Source organism: Amblyomma maculatum, chromosome 2 (assembly GCF_055883805.1).
Source record: "Amblyomma maculatum isolate TAMU_Amacu chromosome 2, ASM5588380v1, whole genome shotgun sequence".
Lineage (NCBI taxonomy): Eukaryota > Metazoa > Arthropoda > Arachnida > Ixodida > Ixodidae > Amblyomma > Amblyomma maculatum.
Window position 1 is genome coordinate 71,754,793 of NC_139345.1, and position 21,159 is coordinate 71,775,951.

General features: G+C 46.2%; 1 protein-coding gene across 1 annotated transcript; it reads right to left on the reverse strand.

The window, feature by feature from the left end:
* Positions 1 to 1,433: 1,433 nt before the first annotated feature.
* On the reverse strand, positions 1,434 to 20,686 carry LOC146198949 (uncharacterized). Its single transcript, XM_084592679.1, has 6 exons — positions 20,572 to 20,686; positions 15,603 to 15,709; positions 15,458 to 15,517; positions 8,413 to 8,487; positions 3,048 to 3,104; positions 1,434 to 1,520 (listed from the first exon to the last, which is right to left on the reverse strand). The coding sequence occupies exons 1-6, from the start codon at positions 20,684 to 20,686 to the stop codon at positions 1,434 to 1,436; spliced, it is 501 nt and encodes a 166-aa protein (XP_084448805.1).
* Positions 20,687 to 21,159: the final 473 nt, after the last annotated feature.

Below are 21,159 nucleotides of genomic sequence, written 5' to 3' on the forward strand. Positions count from 1 at the left end.
CCAAGTTGTGGTAGTCATTATTCTTGTGGTATGGATCAATGGACAGACGACCGGACAAAAGAATGTGGAAATGTAGCCATTAAATGCATTCCTTAATTAAAATAGACGCGACAGAAAAGATGGAATAATCGTCGGCGTCAGAGTAATCGCGTCCGGTCGGTAGCGCGCCCCTCTTGCGGCCGTCAAGCGAAGTACGATTGACGGGACGGGTACGTTATGAAGCTTTTTTTTTTCTGTTTGCCTGAGAAGTCAAACAGATCTTTTGCATTTCGCGAGATCTCAAACCACCGCCAACCCCGGTCGTGCTACGGGGAGTAAGGAAAACTGCTTAGGGTAAACGGCAGCTGGTATTTCTTTTCGTAAGAAAAAGGAACACACTTTGAAGTAAGGTAAAAATATAGTTTGTTTTCACATTTATAAAACAAAAAACAAAAATGAGGACAGTTTCAAGCAATTGCACGCGATATATTACACGCTGTTGAACTAGCCTATGCCATATTGCCTGCCTTGTGTAGGCCCCCCTTATAAAGGCCTTGGAACTCGGATGAAAGGCCAGCTGTTAAAAAAAAAGCATTTTCTAAAACAGAGAACTTTATTCGAAAATCAGCTGTTTCTCCTTGACTGTGAACGTGAAGCAAACTAGGGAGGAACTGAATCCCACATGAAGCGAGAATACTCGTGTCAGGAATAAGAGTCCTAGCCGCGCCTGATTCGAGCACATTTTGCCCACGAACGCAGATGGGACCTTAAACCAAGGCGACGCCCCCAGATTAAGGAGCCTTGCACCGTCCGTGCACGGCTTCAAAATCATAGCAATGGGATGAATATGATGTGAACAAGGCGAGCGTGGCGGCTTGAAAACAGCAGGGACAACAAAGGCTGGTAATGTGGGCTTTTTTAGGGTAACGTGCAGGAGTATAGGATATGTGGACAACAACGTGGATGTACCAAACAGCGGTGCACAATTCAATTCATTTTTGAACTGTCTTTTTTTTTTCTCGCGTTTTTTTTTTTTTTTTCAGCAGCCGATAGTGATCTGGGAAGCAAGTTGATGTCACGTAATCGAGGTGCACAAAAAGTACAGTATGGTCGCTGATTTGTTCGTTTTAATTCGCCCTAACTTTTAAAAGCTCCTCAAACTAGCTCAAGAGCTGCGGAATGAGAAAAAGTGAAGCAGCAGCGATTATGTCAATTGTTATGCGTTGCATGACCTCATCGCGGTAGGTTTTGCCTCACAGCCTTCGTTTTGCTGGTAAAATAGTGGTAAGTTAAATGGGGGATTCCACTTTGTGACTTTTGCACACTAATGTATTGCGCAACATTCCAATGAAAAAAAAAAACGCACATTCAGTATTCTGGTGAGTCTACTCCTTGAGAACTAACTTCAGACTGTGTGTCGTGCGTGTGCCAGCAAAAGCATATTGAGACCACATTCAGGCTGTGAAGAAGAACATCCTTATATAGCGTACAATGCCAAGCATAGTGTCCTGGTCCTTGGGCATCTGGCTTATTAGGCATCTCTGTGGGGAAAAAAGTAGAAGAATAAAAATGAATTACCTTGACCAGGTATTTATTGGAGTAAAGTTGATTGGATGTGGGTTTTCTTATATTCCTAACCAATCATAGAACATAAACCATGCATCGTCACGTCCAAGGTGGCACTTAAACTTTTATTTCGGTACTACCTTGGGCGCCATGACAATGCGTTGGTCGTATAATATTATGTTGTTCTATATGCGTTTTAGTTAGAACGTTTCTGGAAAGTTTGGCACAAACTGAATAGTAGCCTTTTTCTAACCTTATTCAAACATTTCAACAACATATGTGCGACTTTTGCCAAAATGGTAAACCTTGTCCTTCTCACACTCACCCTCCGTGGTATATCCTCAAGCTTTTATATAGCCCGCTCTGCAGGGACACCGTAAGAAATAGTGGCGAATGGGCAATAAACAAAATCGTCTAAATATATTCTGGTGTCTTGCATGGCATATTTGATAGCATCATCTGATATATTAAAATGCGAAGTTCTGCGAACTGAATACCATCATTACTGTTTGGCGTGGATATCCCGGTACAATGACTGAAGTATCTACTGTAATGTTGCTTTATAATTATGATTTATTCGTTAAAATAATGCAAAGAACGCAGAACCAGTGCAATACTTACTTTGAACGTCAAATTAACACATTTTTAACACCATGAGGACGTTTCATTGTAACATGTAACATTACTGTAATTTACACAACAAATTTATGGCATTACTCTTACGGTAGATTTGTGTTAACTGGGATGATGCACTGCCGTAGATGTGTAAATTAGTGCGGAAGATTATGCATTTTACTAATGTTCTTCCGTCATTGTTATTTTACGTCTCCAGAATCCTCGTCTAGATACACAATAATTTTTGCCTGTTTCTTGTCTTGAGGTAATGTGAAATAGAAAGCCGAGTGTATGTGAAAACTGCAAAAGATCCGTCCCCTATACGCGCTTGATGTACAAAGGCCAGCATCATGCTGGGAAGTGACTGAAAATTTCGCACAAAAATTTTGAACTTTCGGTTCGATTTTTTTTTTCAATTAGTCATCGTTTGCTATAGGTAATTACATGGACATAACCTGAACAAGGCGCACAATGGCAGCTGCCCATAAACCGTCTGTAGATATGCGGACAAAAGTGAAGGGAACACGCTATTGGCTTCCAACGTTTTTCGTTCACTGCCTACATAATTGAAACTGCTATTCATGACATGTGCATGTTCGTAGTGGAGACTTGTGCGCTTTATCATAGACAAACAATGCTTCTTAACTTTTGAGATGAAAGGTGTGATTGCAATTGCCGAATAACGTTCTCCATTTATTTGTGCTCCGCACCAGAACTGGTCAGTTGTAGCACTTTTACGCAAACTTGAAGTAAATCTGAAATTTACAGGTGTGGCATAATTTTCTTGAAATTAATGCTGAATGTGCTTAATTTCGTCACAAAACTAGATACGAGATCAGCTTAGGCACCGCAAACTGCGGTATTGGTGATGTTCGTGCAGGACTTACCTCGATGTCAGCGGTCAGCACCTCAACATCCCTTTCGATATCTTCTCCCACAAGTTCCTACGGTTTGGATACGAGGAACATTGCATTTATTCAAGCGCTGTTGCGTGAGCTGAACTGACCATTATTCTACTCGCATTTCACACGATTGTACTACCAAGTGATATTAGATGGAATAATACATTTGGTACCAATTGCGAAATAAAAATAATTCCGTTTATAGGAAAGGAAAGACGCATCTGTAACGCGTCTCCGTGGGCACCTGAACAATGCCATAAGGGATGGGAAAAAGGTGGGAGTGAAAGCGGAAAGAGAGAAAGAGGTGCCGTAGTGGAGGGCTACGTAGTAACTTCTATCTTCTGGGGATCTTTAATGTGCACTGACATCGCACAGCACACGCACTCCTCTCTGTTTTGCCTCCGTCGAAACGCAGCCGACGGCGAACGAGTTCGAAGCCGAGTACTCCGTAACGGTAGTCGGACATTTAACCACTGCGCAATAGCGGGGGGCTTTTTCAGTTGGTTTTTAAGAGCGTAAGCTCCTCTCTCGTTTCGCGATTTCTATCGGTTTTTCCGGGACTCCAAATTGCTCCAAGTCCGAAGCAATGTTCGTCATGGTGTCATGCCACCTTGGCAATCCAAGATCGCGTCCACCATGAGGTCCGAGGTTCGGACTAGTGCTAAACGCTTCGTTGGGTTAACACACAAAATTGCTAGTCGAGTCGAGCTTTAATATGTCTGAGGTAGCCGTACCGACGACCTCTGGTCATTTCAACCGTAACGGGGGTGTAACTTACGGCCACCGTGGCGATAAATTGTTAAATTGGTTTGGAGGAAAGGAAAATCGCATGTTGTTGTTGTAAAGACTCAACCGTAACGGGGGGCAATATTCTAGAGCACTATAACGGGGGTGTAACTTCTGACAGCCGGGGGGGGGGGGGGGGGCTGCTCCTGGCCCTACGGGCTGGGACTGGTAGGTCCCTGCCGCTTGCAGCGGGGGCTAGCCTGCAACCATATTTTTATCTGTTGTAGGTCGTCATTGCACCCGCTACCGTCTCGGTGGGAGACGACTGCTGTTGCGACGCGCGTCTTTCTCTACCTCTCCTTTTTCTTTCTTCTCTATTTTCTCTTCTGCGACTGTAGGAAGAAGGAAAAGAAAAATGCACGGGCCTGCTGCTGGTTCTGTAGCTGAGCCACCTCCACTGCTTCGTGCGGGCGTGGGCAGTTGCTGGCCCTACAGGGCTAGAACGATAGGTCAACGCCGCTTGCGGCGGGGGCTAGCCAGCCATCGAATTTTCATCTGTTGTAGGCCGTCATTGCACCTGCCACCGTTTAGGTGGTGGATGATGGCTGTTGTTGCGGCGCGCGTCTTTCTCTCCTTCTTTTTCTTTCTCCTCTATTTTCTCTTCTGTCCACACGAGGCAATGGAGGTGGCTCAGCTACAAAGCCAGTAGCAGTCCCGTGCATTTTCTTTTCCTTCTTCCTACAGACACAAGAACAACAACCGCTGCCTCGTGCGGACAGAAGAAAGTAGAGAAGAAAGAAAAAGAAGAGGGAGAGAAAGACGCACGCCGCACCACTGAAGCGGTGGCGGGTGCAATGACGGCCTACAACAGATAAAAATTCGGTGGCAGGCTAGCCCCCGCCGCAAGCGGCGTTGAGAACTGTGGAGACGCGCCCTTTGTGGGCGGCTTCTTCCAGCCAAAATGTCACCGAAGATCATAATGGTCGGCGCCTGGCATGAGCGGAAGCCCTAGCCTGACATTATGGCAACAAAACAGGTGTATAGTACGTGGGCGCCTCCAGCCCTCACCACGGGGGATGGTACAAAACGGTTAACTCTCACCTTCAGAGCCCACAGTACAACACACGCAGAAGAGGTGGGGATCGCTCTCGCGACCTAACACTCAGATTCAAAATACAGAATTACTGACTCGCGAAGAGCCTGTCGGAACGTCAGACAAGGCTGAACTCCATTCCTAGCCTATCAAATCTACTCAAACTGCATACGGGATATGGACCCCGCACTCCGTTACCTTATATGGGCCCCTGCTCATCAGGGTTTGGCAGGAAACGAGGCAGCAGACGCAGCCGCCCGCGCGCTCTCTCACCGGGCTGTTTTCTCCTCCCCACCTGATCAGGAACCCGATTTTAACCCAGTCTACACCTCCAAAAATATCATGATGTACTATCAAAATTGTCATCGCCTTTACTCCAGCCCATGTAAAGGCCTCAAAAAGGCGGATGAGCGGCTCCTTCTCCGTCTTTTCCCCAATACATTGCTCTTGACCCCTCCTTTACTGCCCCTCCAACCCGGCTATTCCCACCATCCCCAACCCAACCCGGGAGGACTGGGAGGCAGTCCTGCTCGGCTGCCACGACTTACAGGCCCAACAAGCCTTAGTCGGGCGTGACCGCTCGGCGGCAACCGCCTCTGGAGTCCCAAACTAGGGACCTCCACCTAGTGCTTGTAAGTACCGGTCCCTTATGGGCTGATCCAAACATACCTCCTGGCCCTTGTAAAGCTAATAAATGTTCTTACCACCACCACCACCTACCAGTACCAGCCTCGTAGGGCCAGGAACAGCTACCCCTCACCACCTCCCCCCCCCCCCTTTTCTGTCCGCACGAGGCAGCGGAGGTGGCTCAGCTACAGAGCCAGTAGCAGGCCCGTGAATTTTCTTTTCCTTCTTCCTTCAGTCGTAACAACAACCGACAGCCGTGGCGATAAATTGTTAAATTGATTTAGAAGAAAGGAAAACCGCATGCATCTGTCACGCTTCACAGTGGGCACCTGAACTGCTCCGAAGGAAAGAGGGAGATGGGAGTAAAAAAAAAATATAGAGGAATTCAATGTCTCTATACTTAATATGTTGAGCGAAACTTTGGCTGCGGGCTACCGAGCGTTGCATCAAGCACAACCAGCGTTCCTTTGAACGCATCAAATTTCACCGACATTCTATGTAGAGCCCACGTTTATGCCCTGAGCATGCTGATTTAAAAAACTGATTTATTTATAGGAAGGGAAAAGCGCGGTAACTGTCTCACTTGATTTCTGTGGACACCGCAACCGCGCCGTAAGGGAAGGGAGGAAGATGGGAGTGAAAGTGGAAAGAGAGAAAGCCCGCCGCTGTGTTGTTGCGACTGAAGGAAGAAGGAAAAGAAAGTGCACGGACCTGCTATTGGCTCTGTAGCTGAGCCGCCTCTGCTGCCTCGTGCGGACAGAAGAGAAAATAGAGAAGAGAGAAAAAGAAGAGGGAACGACGCGCGCCGCAACAACCACCGTCCACCACCTAAGCGGTGGCGGGTGCAATGACGGCCTGCAACAGATAAAAATTGGTGGCTGACTAGCCCCCGCCGCAAGCGACGTTAGCCTACCATCCCAGCCCCGTAGGGCCAAGAATAACCCCCAATTACGGCGTGGTTCAGGTGCCGATAGAAACAAGTGTGGTAGATACTGCGCCTTCCTTTTCCTGTGAAGCAATTATTATTATTAGTACTACTAGTAGTAGTATTATGCCCTGCGCATGCGATGCCAGCAGACGCTTTCCTGCTCCACTCGATCACGGCCGTGTAATGGAAGCACTTCCATAGAGCGGCCGTGACTCCGTCATCTCTCCGCAGCGACGTGGACGTGCCCAGTGCGGAAACTACCCTTCTCTTTTCCGCGCCGGCGAGCTCATCCGCTAGGATTAAAGCCCCTCAGCTGGTGTGCCTATACCCTCCTCCTCCTCTCTGTAGTGAGAGCAGGGGCGCGACGCATGCGGCTCCCCCAGCGCGCATCCAATTGCTCGCATAAGCCTCTATGACATTCCAAATCTCCCTATCAGATTTTCTTTTTTTTTTCCTTTTCCCCTCTCTTTAAACCTCACAATTATCTCTACATATGTCATGAAGGCTTCCTCCTTTGCGCGGCACGTCCCCGCTTCAAAATCCACCAATCCTTGTTGTACGAGTGTTTACCCTTCCATGTTTGGCATTTTTTCTCCAGGGGTCTTCGACATCGACTACCAACGACAACGCTTTCGCTCCCCCTTCCTCTTCCCTCTTTCATTCCCCCTTCCCCTCTACTCGGCCCCGTTGCGGTGTATCCCTGCAAGTACAGGAGACAGTTATAGGGCTGTGTAATCCCCCTTCTCTTCCCCCCCTCAACAAGAATCTCATTATATAGACCTTTTCAAAAATGGCCAAAGGGCGCTGCCATATTGGAGACTGGGCTGTGCTCAACACAGGAAAAAGCTGAGGATTCTTCCCTCACAGCTGGTTCTCAGCCCAGTCAAACCGGTTTCTGCCAGGGTCGTGCTGGTTGCCATGGTAACGGAACATACCCAATAGTGGCCTCTGCCCGGCTCCGTGAAATGCGCGTCTACTAGCCTAGTGTAGCTTTCGCTACAAAAACGTTTAACCCCCAATCATGGAGGAAGGAGACAACTTAGGAAAGGCCCTTACCATTCTCAGTGCATTGGAGAAAGTGTGGCGGAAGTGACGTCAAAATTTAGGGCTAGCCAAGTCGGGCCATTAGCAACGGTGACGCTGTTGCTATGAAAACTCGGGCCACTAGCAACAGCGTTGCTAAGGGCCCTAGGTACGTGTGCGTCGCGGAGAAAGAAAATGCGGAGGGTAAAGGAGGAGGAGAGACGTTGCAGCGTCCGGTCGCGGCGCGGCCGCGCCGGCTTCAAAAAAAATGACGTCAGATCCTCTCCTAAGTTCTTTCCTTCCTCCATGCCCCCAATCGTTAAAACCCCAATGCTTTGAACATGATGAATGGATGTATAGCGCTTTGAATCGGGTGACGGCTCGCGCCGTCTGCTGACGCGCGCCGTACGATCGAAGGAATTTTCCAGTGATTTCAATCTCGTCCTGTTGTTGATAATGAGAGCCTTTTATTCCTACTCGCTTCATATAACGTACGTACTCATAAAATGCTTCTTTAGACCGAACCGGCAAGTTCTGACGAGCATAGGAGACAGTGGAATGTTTATTATTTCCGTGGTAATTTCAGATGTTGAGTGGTAGACAGCACGTGATGTCAATCGCGAAGAATAGAAGCATTTGTGTAGTTTTTCCGAGCTTGATAAAGTATTTGGAGTTCACATTGAGGGACTGGTGTAATATGGGTGCCCAACATAATGTTTAAATTGTGCCCCTGAAACCTGAGTGACTACCAGCCCACAAGTGGTTGTGTGAAATCTCTCTAGCAGTGCGGAAAATATTCCATGTACTGAGGACGCGTAATCCTTGGCTTCGTGTACGTACGGAGGAGAGGGATATTGATGCAAGGGCACAACGCTTGCATCTCGTTCCCTTATGGACGCCTCAGTGTTTCTTTTTTTTTTTTTTGTTCTCATGATTTCAGCCACACTACTCACCGGCCTGAAACGGACAAACCATTTCGAATAAGCAATTTCACACTTCGTGATCTGGCGCCTGAACTCGTCCATATTCTGAAAAAACAAACAAAACAAAACAAAAAAAAACCAAACAAACAAAAACAAACAACAAACAAACAAGCAAATGAGGCAAGGCAAGATCAGCATGACGTTTCATTCTACAAAACTTTCTCCGATCCGTTTCGATTAGTTGCCACTGGTAGCATGAAAAAAAATCTCGATATGTAAGTAGTATAATTATAATTTGATGCTAAAAGTTGCTGTTGGCACTATAGAGGGTGAGATGATAATGATAATGATAATTGGTTCACAGGAAGGGAAAGGCGCAGTATTTGTCACACTAGCTCTGTGGACTCCTGAACCGCGCCGTAAGGGAAGGGATGAGGGTGGGAGATAAAGTAGAAAGAGAAGCTGTAGTGGAGGGCTACGGGGTAATTTCGGCCACCTGGGGATCTTTAACGCCCCACCGGGGTGGTGCAGTGGTAAGACGCCCGACTACTGTCCGGAGTTCCCGGGTTCGAACCCGACCACGGCGGCTGCGTTTCGATGGAGGCGAAACGAAGTGGCGTCCGTGTGCTGTGCGATGTCAGCGCACGTTAAAAAAATCTGATTTATTTATAGGAAGGGAAAGGCGCAGTAACTGTCTCACTTGATTTCTGTGGACACCGCAACCGCGCCGTAAGGGAAGAGAGGAAGATGGGAGTGAAAGTGGAAAGAGAGAAAGAGGAGCTGTAGTGGAGGGCTACGGAGTAATTTCGACCACCTGGGGATCTTTAACGTGCGCTGACATCGCACAGCACACGACGCCTCTTCGTTTCGCCTCCATCGAAACACAGCCGCCGAGGTCGGGTTCGAACCCGGGTACTCCGGCACAGTAGTCGGGCGTCTTACCACTGCACCACCCCGGCGGAACTCAGCGCACGTTACTGATTTATTTATAGGAAGGGGAAGGCGCGGTAACTGTCTCACTTGTGTTCTGTGGACACCGCAACCGCGCCGTAAGGGAAGGGAGGAAGATGGGAGTGAAAGTGGAAAGATAGAGAAGCCGTAGTGGAGGGCTACGGAGTAATTTCGACCACCCGGGGATCTTTAACGTGCGCTGACATCGCACAGTACACGACGCCTCTTCGTTTCGCCTCCACCGAAACGCAGCCGCCGAGGTCGGGTTCGAACCCGAGTGCTTCGGCACAGTAGTCGGGCGTCTTACCACTGCACCACCCCTGCGGGGCGGTCAGCGCGCGTTTTTTTTTTTTAACTGATTTATTTATAGGAGGGGAAAGGCGTGGTAACTGTCTCACTTGTTTTCTGTGGACACCGCAACCGCGCCGTAAGGGAAGGGAGGAAAATGGGAGTGAAAGTAGAAATAGAGAAAGAGGAGCCGTAGTGGAGGGCTACGGAGTAATTTCGACCACCTGGGGATCTTTAACGTGCGCTGACATCGCACAGCACACGGACGCCTCTTCATTTCGCCTCCATCGAAACGCAGCCGCCGAGGTCGGGTTCGAACCCGGGTACTCCGGCACAGTAGTCGGGCGTCTTACCACTGCACCACCCCGGCGGGGCTCAGCGCACGTTAAAGATCCTCAGGTGGTCGAAATAGAGGGTGAGAAAGTGTGCTTTCTGGGTGTACTGTAACTGGGTCGTAGGCATGGCAGTACCGAAAAGTCGATACACACCTTAAATAGGACTTAGCGGAGAGATGTCGTTATTCACAATTGAAGCATTTTATGCCACTTTTATCTGATTTAATTATTTTCTTCTGCTTTTATATTGCCCTGCAATGCCCAGACAATGAAAACATCAGTAAACGTTCCAAACGTGCAGCATATCGCTGCGCGCTGGTCCGTAAATTGTAAAGATGTGAAAAAGAAGAAATATAGTAGAATCACTATGAAGATACATTTATTTTTAACATAGAGCCACAGATTGCGCATGTATTTGGCTTTGGCACTGAGTAATTTTTCTGCACGCCTTCTCGCCATTTTAACTTACTATCGTAGATAATTTTGTTATGCAATTTATGTTGTTTTTCCATGACTTATTATGTTTTGCTAGTACAGACAGAAGACGCGGCATAAAAAAAAAGCGATGCGTAAAGATACAGCATCTGCTTCGCATGCAAGATCACCGTTTACCGTAGCTAGAGTACCGATGCCGCGGATTTAAATGCTGCGCGAAAGATGTGTGTGGTCTGGGCAGGCGGATTGTACAGCAGGACAGACATTATGCACATGGTATGGGCTGAATAATTCGGTGGTTGGTAAGTAAAACTAGCTAATCGCCTTTTTTTTTCTTTCTTATTTAGGAGTGAAATTTCGTTGCGAAATTTAAGGTCGTCGACATCATAGACTAGCTACATTAAAAAAATAATAATAATAAAATTGGTTAGCTGCAGCGTGGTTCTAAATATTGAACATTAAAAAGCATTTTAAAACCAGCTGAGCAGGCTTTCCCGCTGTGGGGATTTACATATATAGCGGTCGTCGCAATTATACTGCACACAAATATAGGCGATGTTTGTCTAATTTGTAACGGAGAAGCAACTAACGTGATTATGATGGCGATGCTGTGCGAAGTGACGCCAATTTATAAATTTTAAACGTGAGAAATCCAATTTAGAGCGCATACAAAATCAATTGTCATCGACTATTTTTAGGTTTGTGTGAGGAGGAGGAGGAAACAACTTTATTTAACGCATTGCATTAAGCGTTAAGAATGTCCTGGGCCAGGGTCACCAAGGCCAACTGATCTTGCAGCTGGTCAGAGGCTAACCAAGCCCGCCACGTTGGGGGAGGAGGGTGTGGAAAGTGAGGAGATTGGAGGGCGACAGGGCATGAAAAGATGCAATGCTCCAAGTTTGCATAGTGTTCTGGGCAATTTGGGCATGCAGGGGAATGTATGATTCTGTATAGAAAAGATCGGGCAGGAATAAGCAGTGTATTTTGTTGTATGCGTCTAAGAATGCGGATTTGCGTGGTAGTGAGAGATTTATCAGGAAGAGGAAGTGTACGGAGTGTTTCTCTAATGCTGTCGTAGTGAACGTTGATTTCTTTTTTGTAGTGAAGAGTAGTGTCCCACGTTGGTGGATAAGGCCAGGGAATCCCAGGCGCCCGGTGTTGAAGTTCGCGGGCGAGGCGATGCACTACCTCATTGCCTGGGATTCCAGCGTGACCAGGAATCCACCTCAGTGTTACAGTGTGGGGACGTAGTTTAGTAAGAGCTCTGTGTAGATCATCGTGTAGTTCTTCAGGAATGCGACCCGTGTGAATGGCGCGTATAGCTTGTATTGAATCTGTGTATATGGTATATCCTGAAGGGTTAGGGGGTGCTTGTGCGAGGTCTTGAATACTGGTAACTATTGGTAGGGTCTCGAGAGTCGCTGTAGGAGGAGGATCTATGTAAGGACCGAGTGTATGCGTCACTACATCGCTACAGCTCTGAATTGAGTAAGCAGCCGCTCCGACGTTAGTTCGTGATGCATCTGTGTAGATGATCGTGGAATCTGTCGGGTCAACATGGTTGGAAACGCGAGCGGAACGTCTGCCTGTGTTAGTGTCGGGTGCAACGTTTTTTGGAATGGGGATTATTCTGAGGTTATCCGGGAGCGAAGAAGGAAGGGTAATTATAGGGAGGTCTATAGGTTTGAGTGCAACCTGCTGTAGTATCCAATGTCCTTGTTTGGTGCTAGAAAGACGTGCCATTTGCCGGTCGCGATGTTGTTGTATGAGGTCTCCCAGGGGCAAGAACAGCCCCGTAGAGTATAGGCGCTCCGTGGACAGGGACGTTAAGGGCGGCCTTGTACAATATGTGAAGCGCAACCTCAATCTGATGTCTTTGGCGACATGTTAGTGTAAGGTAAGGAATCGTATATAAAATTTTGCTAAGTGCTAATGCGTGGACAAGCTGCCTGACTTGACCCTCTCGTAGCCCGGCGTGCTTATTGACTATGCGGCGAACTAGATGCGTAAGCTGATTGCAAACTTTAACGGTTGTAGATACATTGGCCTGATTGGTTGTTGAAGGCCCCAAAGCTACGCCATCTGCGAAGAACGCCACCGCAGCGCGTCCACCATGGCCGCGTTGCGATGGAGGCGAGACGCCAGATGCCTTGTGTGCTGTGGGATCTCAGTGCGTGTTAAATCCCTTGCGCCGCCGCCGCTATCGAATCTGGATCCCCCGGTTCAGTAGTCGAGCGCCGATATCATTGTCTGTCAATACATCATCTTTCAAACGTTTGTCCTGCGACGAAGGGGGCTGAAGGCAGGTCAAACCGACGCCCCAGCCTTTATGCAACGTCAGAAGTTAGTGCGTTAATCTCACGGCTCAAGTCGAACTTTACATGCTGCCGCGCAATGAATATACGGTACGAAACCACAAATACCTTTACCCGAGTAAACTGCTTTATTTAAGTAGAATAATTCTTGTTGGCGACATTGGTTGCTGATTAGGTTCGTTTTGTATGTTTTTTGCGAAGACTGTACAATTACTCTCCGCAACACATATTCGAGCTGCCATCTGATGAGGTATGGAGGAAACCAGACAAAAGCTTCAACTTATACGGCTGCGCAGTCTTGCTACGTGTATTTTCACAGAGAGCAGCCGTAGTGTATGATAATCGGTCAGCGGTTTGAAAGGTTCGGCCGCAGCTTAATGTCTGAAAACAGTTTTTGTCTGTGAACAGTACGCTGGTGGAAAATCCAACAGTATGTAGCTATTGTAACGTTCCACATGGGTCTCCCAATGCTACGCGTTTGACAAGGCATCGGCTATATGAGAGATTTCGGCTGGACATCAAGGAAATTTGCGTCAGTAAAATAAACGCCAAGTATCAGCATTGCTTATCATCACCGTCATGAAGTTAAGCAAGTTATTCAGAACTTTGCAAGGGCGAAAAAAAAAAAGCACCTCGCTGTCGAAACAAACTCAATGGAACGGTGCTTTTGCGGACCGCAACACTGTAGAGCTGCAAAGCCAATTTGATGCTGGCTCAGTTTACACTTCTCGACACCGTCTGAATGGGCGTTGCTCAGCTCGAAGCACACGCGAATGAAGCATGATGTTGAAGAGACCATGAAAAATGAGTCGTGTTGAACACTTTTCGCAAGCAGATAGACTAATATCCATGGCGTGGCACTCAGTGAATTGGGCGTGCTATGCTAAAACCAATTTGATATTGATCACTCTAAATAGGTAAGAATCATTACACTGTGCTGTATGTTGCTGGGAAAGTGCACAGAGGGACTCAAAAGTCCGGTAACGATAAGGCAATGCCGCTAGTTATGGACAGCAAGCAGCCGGTGGTGCAGTTGCAAGCCGGCCATATACCGGTTCTCGCCCGATCTCCGATTATGAGCATTTCACCGGATACGCGGCTGAGAGGGTAGGCTTGTTTGTGAATGATCTGATAAATGTAAAGTTACTATAGATGTTTGTACATTTTAGTGAAGAAATTCACGCTGTTCTAACAATATCTTTCATTTTCCAAAATTTCCAACCTTTAATGAAGAAAATCGAAAAAAAAAGTTGTTTTTTTAAGCTATCTTAAAATTTCTGGAAGTTTTGCTTCTATAGGCCCATCAAACCCCTAGCGACGGCATAGAGAATACTTGCTTAGAAATGCTCCGATTGCATTTCGTACAGCCACTTCACAGGTCGTATTGAAAGCGAGCGCCGCAACTGCCGCTCAAGTCCGACTGTGTTAAAAAACCCAGTGAAACAAACTAAACCAAACCGAACTGTGCAATAGCTATACCTTACCGGCACTCATTGATGAAGCAGAAGCGCAGAGGCTAACGATAATCATTGAACTGAAATGGAGGACAGCTCAGCGCACAGTGGAGAGGGAATATGTATATATATATATATATATATATATATATATATATATATATATATATATATATATATATATATATATATATATATATATATATATATATACACAATGAAGGAAAGAAGCCAACAGTCGGCGAGGCCAAGGAAAGCGTTGGGGATGGTCCTCTTACGTCTTCTTTTTTTTTTTTAATGTTTGCTTAGATAATCACAGAAATTAGTAACGAATCTGTTTAGGGGAAAGATAATTAAACGCAAAGTAGAAGAAAAAACAACGTGCCGATGGTGGGAACCGAACCCACGACCTCCGAATATCGCGTCCGGTGACACTCTCAAGGTTCGTATACAGACAACACAAATACCCAAGCAAGTAGCAGGGGGGACAGCGGCCGATGTAGCTCAGTTGGTAGAGCACCGGACGCGATATTCGGAGGTCGTGGGTTCGGTTCCCACCATCGGCACGTTGTTTTTTCTTCTACTTTGCGTTTAATTATTTTTCCCCTAAACAGATTCGTTACTAATTTCTGTGATTATCTAAGCAAACATTAAAAAAAAAAGACGTAAGAGGACCATCCCCAACGCTTTCCTTGGCCTCGCCGACTGTTGGCTTCTTTCCTTCATGTATTATAACGAGCACCCTCATTTCCCCTTAATTGATCGGCTTATATATAGGAAAAGAGAATAGCGAATCGGGAAACAAAAAGGTTAGTTGCATTGGCAGTTACATCGGCAGTTACATTGGCATCTAACGCGAAGTCGAGATCTGCCAGCTGCCACATGCGACACACTGATGACGTTAGAGTTTTCTTTTTTTCGACCGACAGTATATACGCCGCTAAGTGCGTGCAAAATGAAATCATGTGCCACACTTGTATATATTTTTCGTCCGCCCTACGAACCCGTACATTGACGCTCACCGTGATACTCCTAGGACCATCGTTCATGAATGGGATATCTGGCTGCCTGCGAGTACATTCGTTTAGTTGCCCAGAGCAGCCTGGAGCGGAGCACCGCACAATCACGGTCGAATACACCCAGCTATTTCTTTGCACCTAGAATAATTTCTCTGGAGACTTTCTTAAGAAAAAAATCTCAAATGCCGCACGTTTTTCACCCGTTCCAATCGCGGCATTCGGTCTTACGAGCGCATATGGAAAGCAATTGGCTCCGAAGACTTAATGACGCGCATTACCTTCATCGGGGGAACATGGGCGTAGCATAAGCGCGTCACGACGCAAGTGCAGGTCAGTATCTGCGTTGAAAACACACACAAAAAAGTAGTTGGAACCGGAAACAACTCAACATCAGGTGGCAGTGCAAGCGTGCAGCTCGCTCACCTTGTAGAACTGCTTGGGAGAGAGCGTGTACTTGAGCACCAGGCTACGGCCGCACTTGGTCAGTATCCCGGCACCCAGCGATGCGCTCCGGCTTGCCTTCACGACGCCTGAATAGGTAGGCCACTCTCATGTAGTACTTGCAAGCTTTAGAGGTACACCATCGCCTAAAGGCCCGACAGCTACAGTCTTTGCCAAAGATTAGAGCCCAGAGAGTTTGCTTGTGAGCAACAACTAGGGTTCGTCATGTATTCCCAAGGTTCCACATCTCCTGTAGGCAAATAGGTTTTTTTCTTCTACACTGTCCAACGGGAAACACTTCCATCAAGACTCAATAAGTGTTATTATACGGCTTAGAATCAGATTCGCTGGACTCTAAACTTTTTGTAGACTGTACGTTTTCCAGATATGTGACTTTCTCAGGTGAGCATGGTACCACACAGGTTTATTCTCGGTGAAAGGAGCTGATAGATTTATTTCTGGGAGAAACCACTTGAAAAGTATATGCGGAGATGGCGTTGGTGCTCTTTCTGACAACATGCACCGGCTGTCGTCTTTTATCTTGGTGCGGACTACGTACGCCAGTGCTCCGCGGGCAGGAAACTAATGCACATAGATGCACCCATTTTAAGAAGCAATGCGGAGTGGACCTGCATCATGTTATAAGGAGTTGCCCCTTTCACCCACGAGAAATACAAGCAATTTAGGAAAAAACACAAGACGAAATATATATCCTAGCACGCCAGATATGATCGTGCAGCGTCAGACAACGTGCGATTGCTGCTTCTGGTAGTGAGAACGGCTTGTTTCGAGTAGTGTAAGGCTATTATGGCGCGCGGCTCTGAAGTATAAGGATTTAAATATAACTCATTTTCCCCATTCTTCGAGGGCTGCGTTAGAATGGTGTAAAGCATCGTTAAGAACATTGCGGCAAGTGAAAAAGGTTGCTTCTTTGTTTGTTTTTTTCTAGTCCTGTGCTGAAACATCTGCGAGCTTCAGCACAGCAGAGGCGTGCTACTAGTTACATATGCTGCATACAGTATTACCGGATGTGTGCTATGCAAACGCATTTGAGGTGTGAGGATAGGTGGCATACGCTGCTGCAACTGCCCGTGCGTATAAAAATATCCTGCGAATCGGTATACCTTTGCTCCGGTAGTCTTGTCCTATGGCATACCCTCCATAATAAGTTTAGAGTGATAGCGATCCCGGCAAAACTCCGATCCGAGAGCAAATAAATAGCCAACAGAAAGAAAAGTACCTTGTATTTAGCAATGTCGTTTTTGCCTAACGCGTGATTTAAGCACACAGCGAAAACAATCCAGCTATTACTCTACAGTAAAAACAGATTTTGTCGCTCTTTCTGTGGCCATTTTGACTTCTGTTGAGCAACAAAAAACACGTTTATCAACGAGATATACACATTTAAAGATCTTTTTGGGAGCTGATTCGAAATGGGCATTCATTCATTTATTGCCATTCACTCAATCAAATCGCCCTTAACTTTTAAGTGAATAGAGCTAAAACAATTGTCAATATGATTATTTTACTCACGAAATCGTTCTGTGATAAGGACATCCTAGTATCTTATAACATGCTGTGGTTTGGATATAGCAGGGGTCCTAAGGGTATGAGCACCCGCCTCGCGTGCAGGGGGAGGTGGTGTTCGGTTCCCTTCTGTCAGATTCCGGCATCAGAAAGTAGCAATAATAAAAGTGGTATAATCCGTACTTAAATCGACTTTCGAACAGAAAAAAACGCTTATTTCGGGCAGCAAAACTGCAGCAGACTGCGTCACGCTGGCAAGCATACACTAATGCATCTCACACCTACTCTCAAGCTGTCGCTTCTGCAAAATCTACTTTTTTGAAATACACTCTACCATCCTTGCTCACTAATAACCCTAGCAAATTTTGGAACATCGTAACTAACTCCCAGAGCAACTCAGAGATTTCTTTACTTGACCAGAACGACTTACCTGTGCCTAGCAAGGAGTGCGCATCGATTTTAAACAATAAGTTCACACTGAACTTTTCATCTGCAACTAATCTTCAATTGCCTACACATTCGTTTTCGGGCTATACGATTATGCATCCAATATCAATAGATGCCGACGGGATTGCAAAGCTAATTGAAACACTAAAACCTTCATGTTCCTCTGGTGTTGACAATATAAATGCAAGATTCCTTAAAGAAACAAACATGTACTCCTCTGTCCTTTTGGCAAAAATATTTCAACAATCTTTAGATACTGGCGCTATTCCTGTACATTGGAAGCAGGCGAAGGTGATTCCACTTCATAAATCCGGTAACAAGCAATCTCCCCTTAATTATCGCCCCATATCTCTTACTAGCATACCATGTAAAATTCTTGAACACGTCATTTGCTCACACCTAGCTAGTTTTCTTGACTCGAACCTTTTTTTCGCCCCGCCGGGGTGGTGCAGTGGTAAGACGCCCGACTACTGTGCCGGAGTTCCCGGGTTCGAACCCGACCGCGGCGGCTGCGTTTCGTTGGAGGCGAAACGAAGTGGCGTCGTGTGCTGTGCGATGTCAGCGCACGTTAAAGATCCCCAGGTGGTCGAAATTACCCCGTAGCCCTCCACTACGGCTCCTCTTTCTCTCTTTCCACTTTCATTCCCACCTTCCTCCCTTCCCTTACGGCGCGGTTCGGGTGTCCACAGTGCAAGTGTGACAGTTACTGCGCCTTTCCCTTCCTGTGAACCAATTTAACTTTTAACTTTAACCTTTTTTTCAATCCAGCGCAACATGGCTTCAGGAAATCATACTCATGCGAGACACAGCTACTTTGTTTCACAAACTCCATGCTAACCCTTATTGACAACCGTTCCTTGGCTGATTGTATCTTCTTGGATTTTTCTAAGGCCTTTGACAAAATCAACCATCATCTTTTACTACTTAAACTCAAGTGTCTTAATATTGACAGACATCTTCTTACCTGGGTCGAAGTTTTCCTCATCGGTCGATCACAGCATGTCTTTGCTAACAACAATAATTCACCGTCAACACCTGTTACGTCAGGTGTACCATAAGGGTCCGTTTTGGGCCCTCTTCTTTTTTTAGTTTATATTAATGACCTTCCTAACTGTGTGACTTCCCCTATTCACTTATTTGCCGATGACTGTGTTGTTTATCGCGAGATTGCTGAACCCGCCGATGTTTCTGCTTTACAATCTGACCTCAATAATATAACTAAATGGTGCAACACATGGTGTATGGACCTAAATGTTAAAAAATGTAAAGCTATGCGAGTGTCGCGCAGTAATTTCCCCCCTGCTTGCTATGCATTAAATAACACTCCTTTAGATACTGTAACCTCGTACAAGTATTTGGGTGTGCATATTACTAATGACCTCAGCTGGAAGCAACATATTGATTACATTATTAACAACAGTAACCGCATGCTTGGGTATTTGCGCCGTAACTTTTCGAAGGCACCTGTTTCGACTAAAATGACTATGTACAAAGCATTGGTACGTTCAAAGATTGAATATGCTTCTGCAATCTGGGATCCCGGTTTCACGAACTTGAAATCCTCACTTGAGATGGTTCAAAATAATTCAGCGCGTTTCATTCTTTCCAATTACAGTCGCACTAGCAGCATAACTTCAATGAAACTAACGTTATCTTTGCCATCTCTCGAGCTTAGAAGGAAAATTTCACGTCTTAGCCTTTTTCACAAAATTTATCATCATAACGAATTGAGGCATACTTTCATTTCGCAGCCATCGTATCGCTCCTCCCGCGTTGATCATGCTTACAAAGTAAATGTCATAACTTGCAATACTAATGCCCTTTTTCATTCCTTTCTACCTCGTACGTCAGTAGAGTGGAATCGCCTTCCGCCCGATATCGCATTAATCCAAGATCACGATTCATTTCACTCATCACTGATGCAATATCTTGAAGCTGATCCGTGACACTTTTTCCCCCCTGACTATTATCTTATTTCCGTTTTTGGTTTTTCATGCTTGTTTGCTCCCAGTGCTGTTGTTCTTTTCGCTGTATAATGCTGTTCTCTCACCGCTTATGATTGTTTTCAATTTATTCCGCTTGTATAACTTTCTTTATTGTAAGATTGTTTTCGTTGTTCTGTATTCCCTTGTTCGTTTAGCCTTTGTTATGTTTTGTTCATTTAGTGTTCTATGCTTTCTATCATATATGATGTACCACTCCCCTCTGTAATGCGTATGCGCTTGAGGGTAATAAAATGAAATGAAATGAAATGAAAAGAAGGCCCAACTTTATTCTCTTCGCCCGCCAGTGTCGCCGAGCACTCACAGGGCACACAATGCATACAATCCCTGGCCTGATCACAGGCTTATAGTGAAATAGCTGCAAATGGGCCTCAACCTCACTTGAGTGAAGAGAAAATGCTTTTTTGTCACGGCACTCTTTGACCGAAACTCCCCTTGCGCAGAACGAATTTATCGCCATCATTATGAGCGTGATGGCTTGTGATTTATAACGCAATATTCTATATATACAGGCAAACAACTAAATGTACTAAGCCTGAAAAGTCGGCTTCACGACAGCTATATAATTTGTCATGGAGGTCACATTGTGGGCACCGATAAGATTTATGTCAAACGTTAGCTTCAGAAAGCCGCCTGAACACATTTTATGTGAAGTTCACTGCCAAAAAGAAACTAGAGCTTTGCTTTGCCGGTAGCACAGCTTTCGACGCAGCTTTTATACATAGCATAGGAGCATTCTCATCGAAATGCTGAATAGTTTATTTTAATTATTTGCCTCTGATCAGAAACAACTGTACCAGAGCTTCTTTAAAGCGCTGTTTAAAGCTGGATGCACATATGACCTCGAACGTGCGCTGTAACGTCCGTCTCTCTACTTAAGTACATTATGGTTCGTAAAGTGCGAAAAGTTTGCGGCGGTATATTCACTGTATTGTGTTAATTTCGTCGAACCTTCAGGGAAAACGAAGTCTTACCGGAGCCGCTGGCGCAAAGGTCCGCTTTAGCTCCGCTGGCGTGTTCGACCTTGGCAGAAATGGCGACGAATGTAGTGAGAATCCAGAGCGGACGGAGAGAAGTCGCACCGGGCATTATGTCTTTGTAACTGCAAACGATCGCGCGCCTACTCCTATCGCTGGGTGAAAGCGGAGCGCAAATCGTCAAGCGGGGCGGGCTCTTTCGCTCCATAATGCGATGCCTCTAAAAAGACAGCTGCGACAGCGAGTCGCACTGCGGCCTCGCAAAGTAGCCCGATGAGTGTACCTTCTCGTCAGCGATTGACGTAGGCGGAACACAGACAGTTTACTTTCTGCGCGTTGTCACTTTTTTTCCTTTCCTTTGACCCTCGCTTGTCGAACCTCAGCCGGCCAGAGCAGCCCCCCTTCCCCTTACTCATAACCCCCCCCCCCCCCCTTCCCGCCCTCGAAGACGAAATTAAAACTCCAGCTTAACAAGAGCAGGCCGGTGAGTTGTAAGTTCCTGTCTGTAGGGTTCCCCATCACACATCCTCCATTTTGGAGGAGCCCCTTGGTTGCAGCGGATATTTTCTGCGAGTGTCTGCCGCG

Coding starts and splice junctions, on each gene's coding strand:
- LOC146198949 (XM_084592679.1), bottom strand. CDS start 20,686: ATGCCCGGTGCGACTTCTCTCCGTCCGCTCTGGATTCTCACTACATTC. Junction 15,518..15,602: donor CTCCCAAGCAGTTCTACAAG/GTGAGCGAGCTG, acceptor TTTTCAACGCAG/ATACTGACCTGCACTTGCGT. Junction 8,488..15,457: donor CCCATGTTCCCCCGATGAAG/GTAATGCGCGTC, acceptor TTGTTTTTTCAG/AATATGGACGAGTTCAGGCG.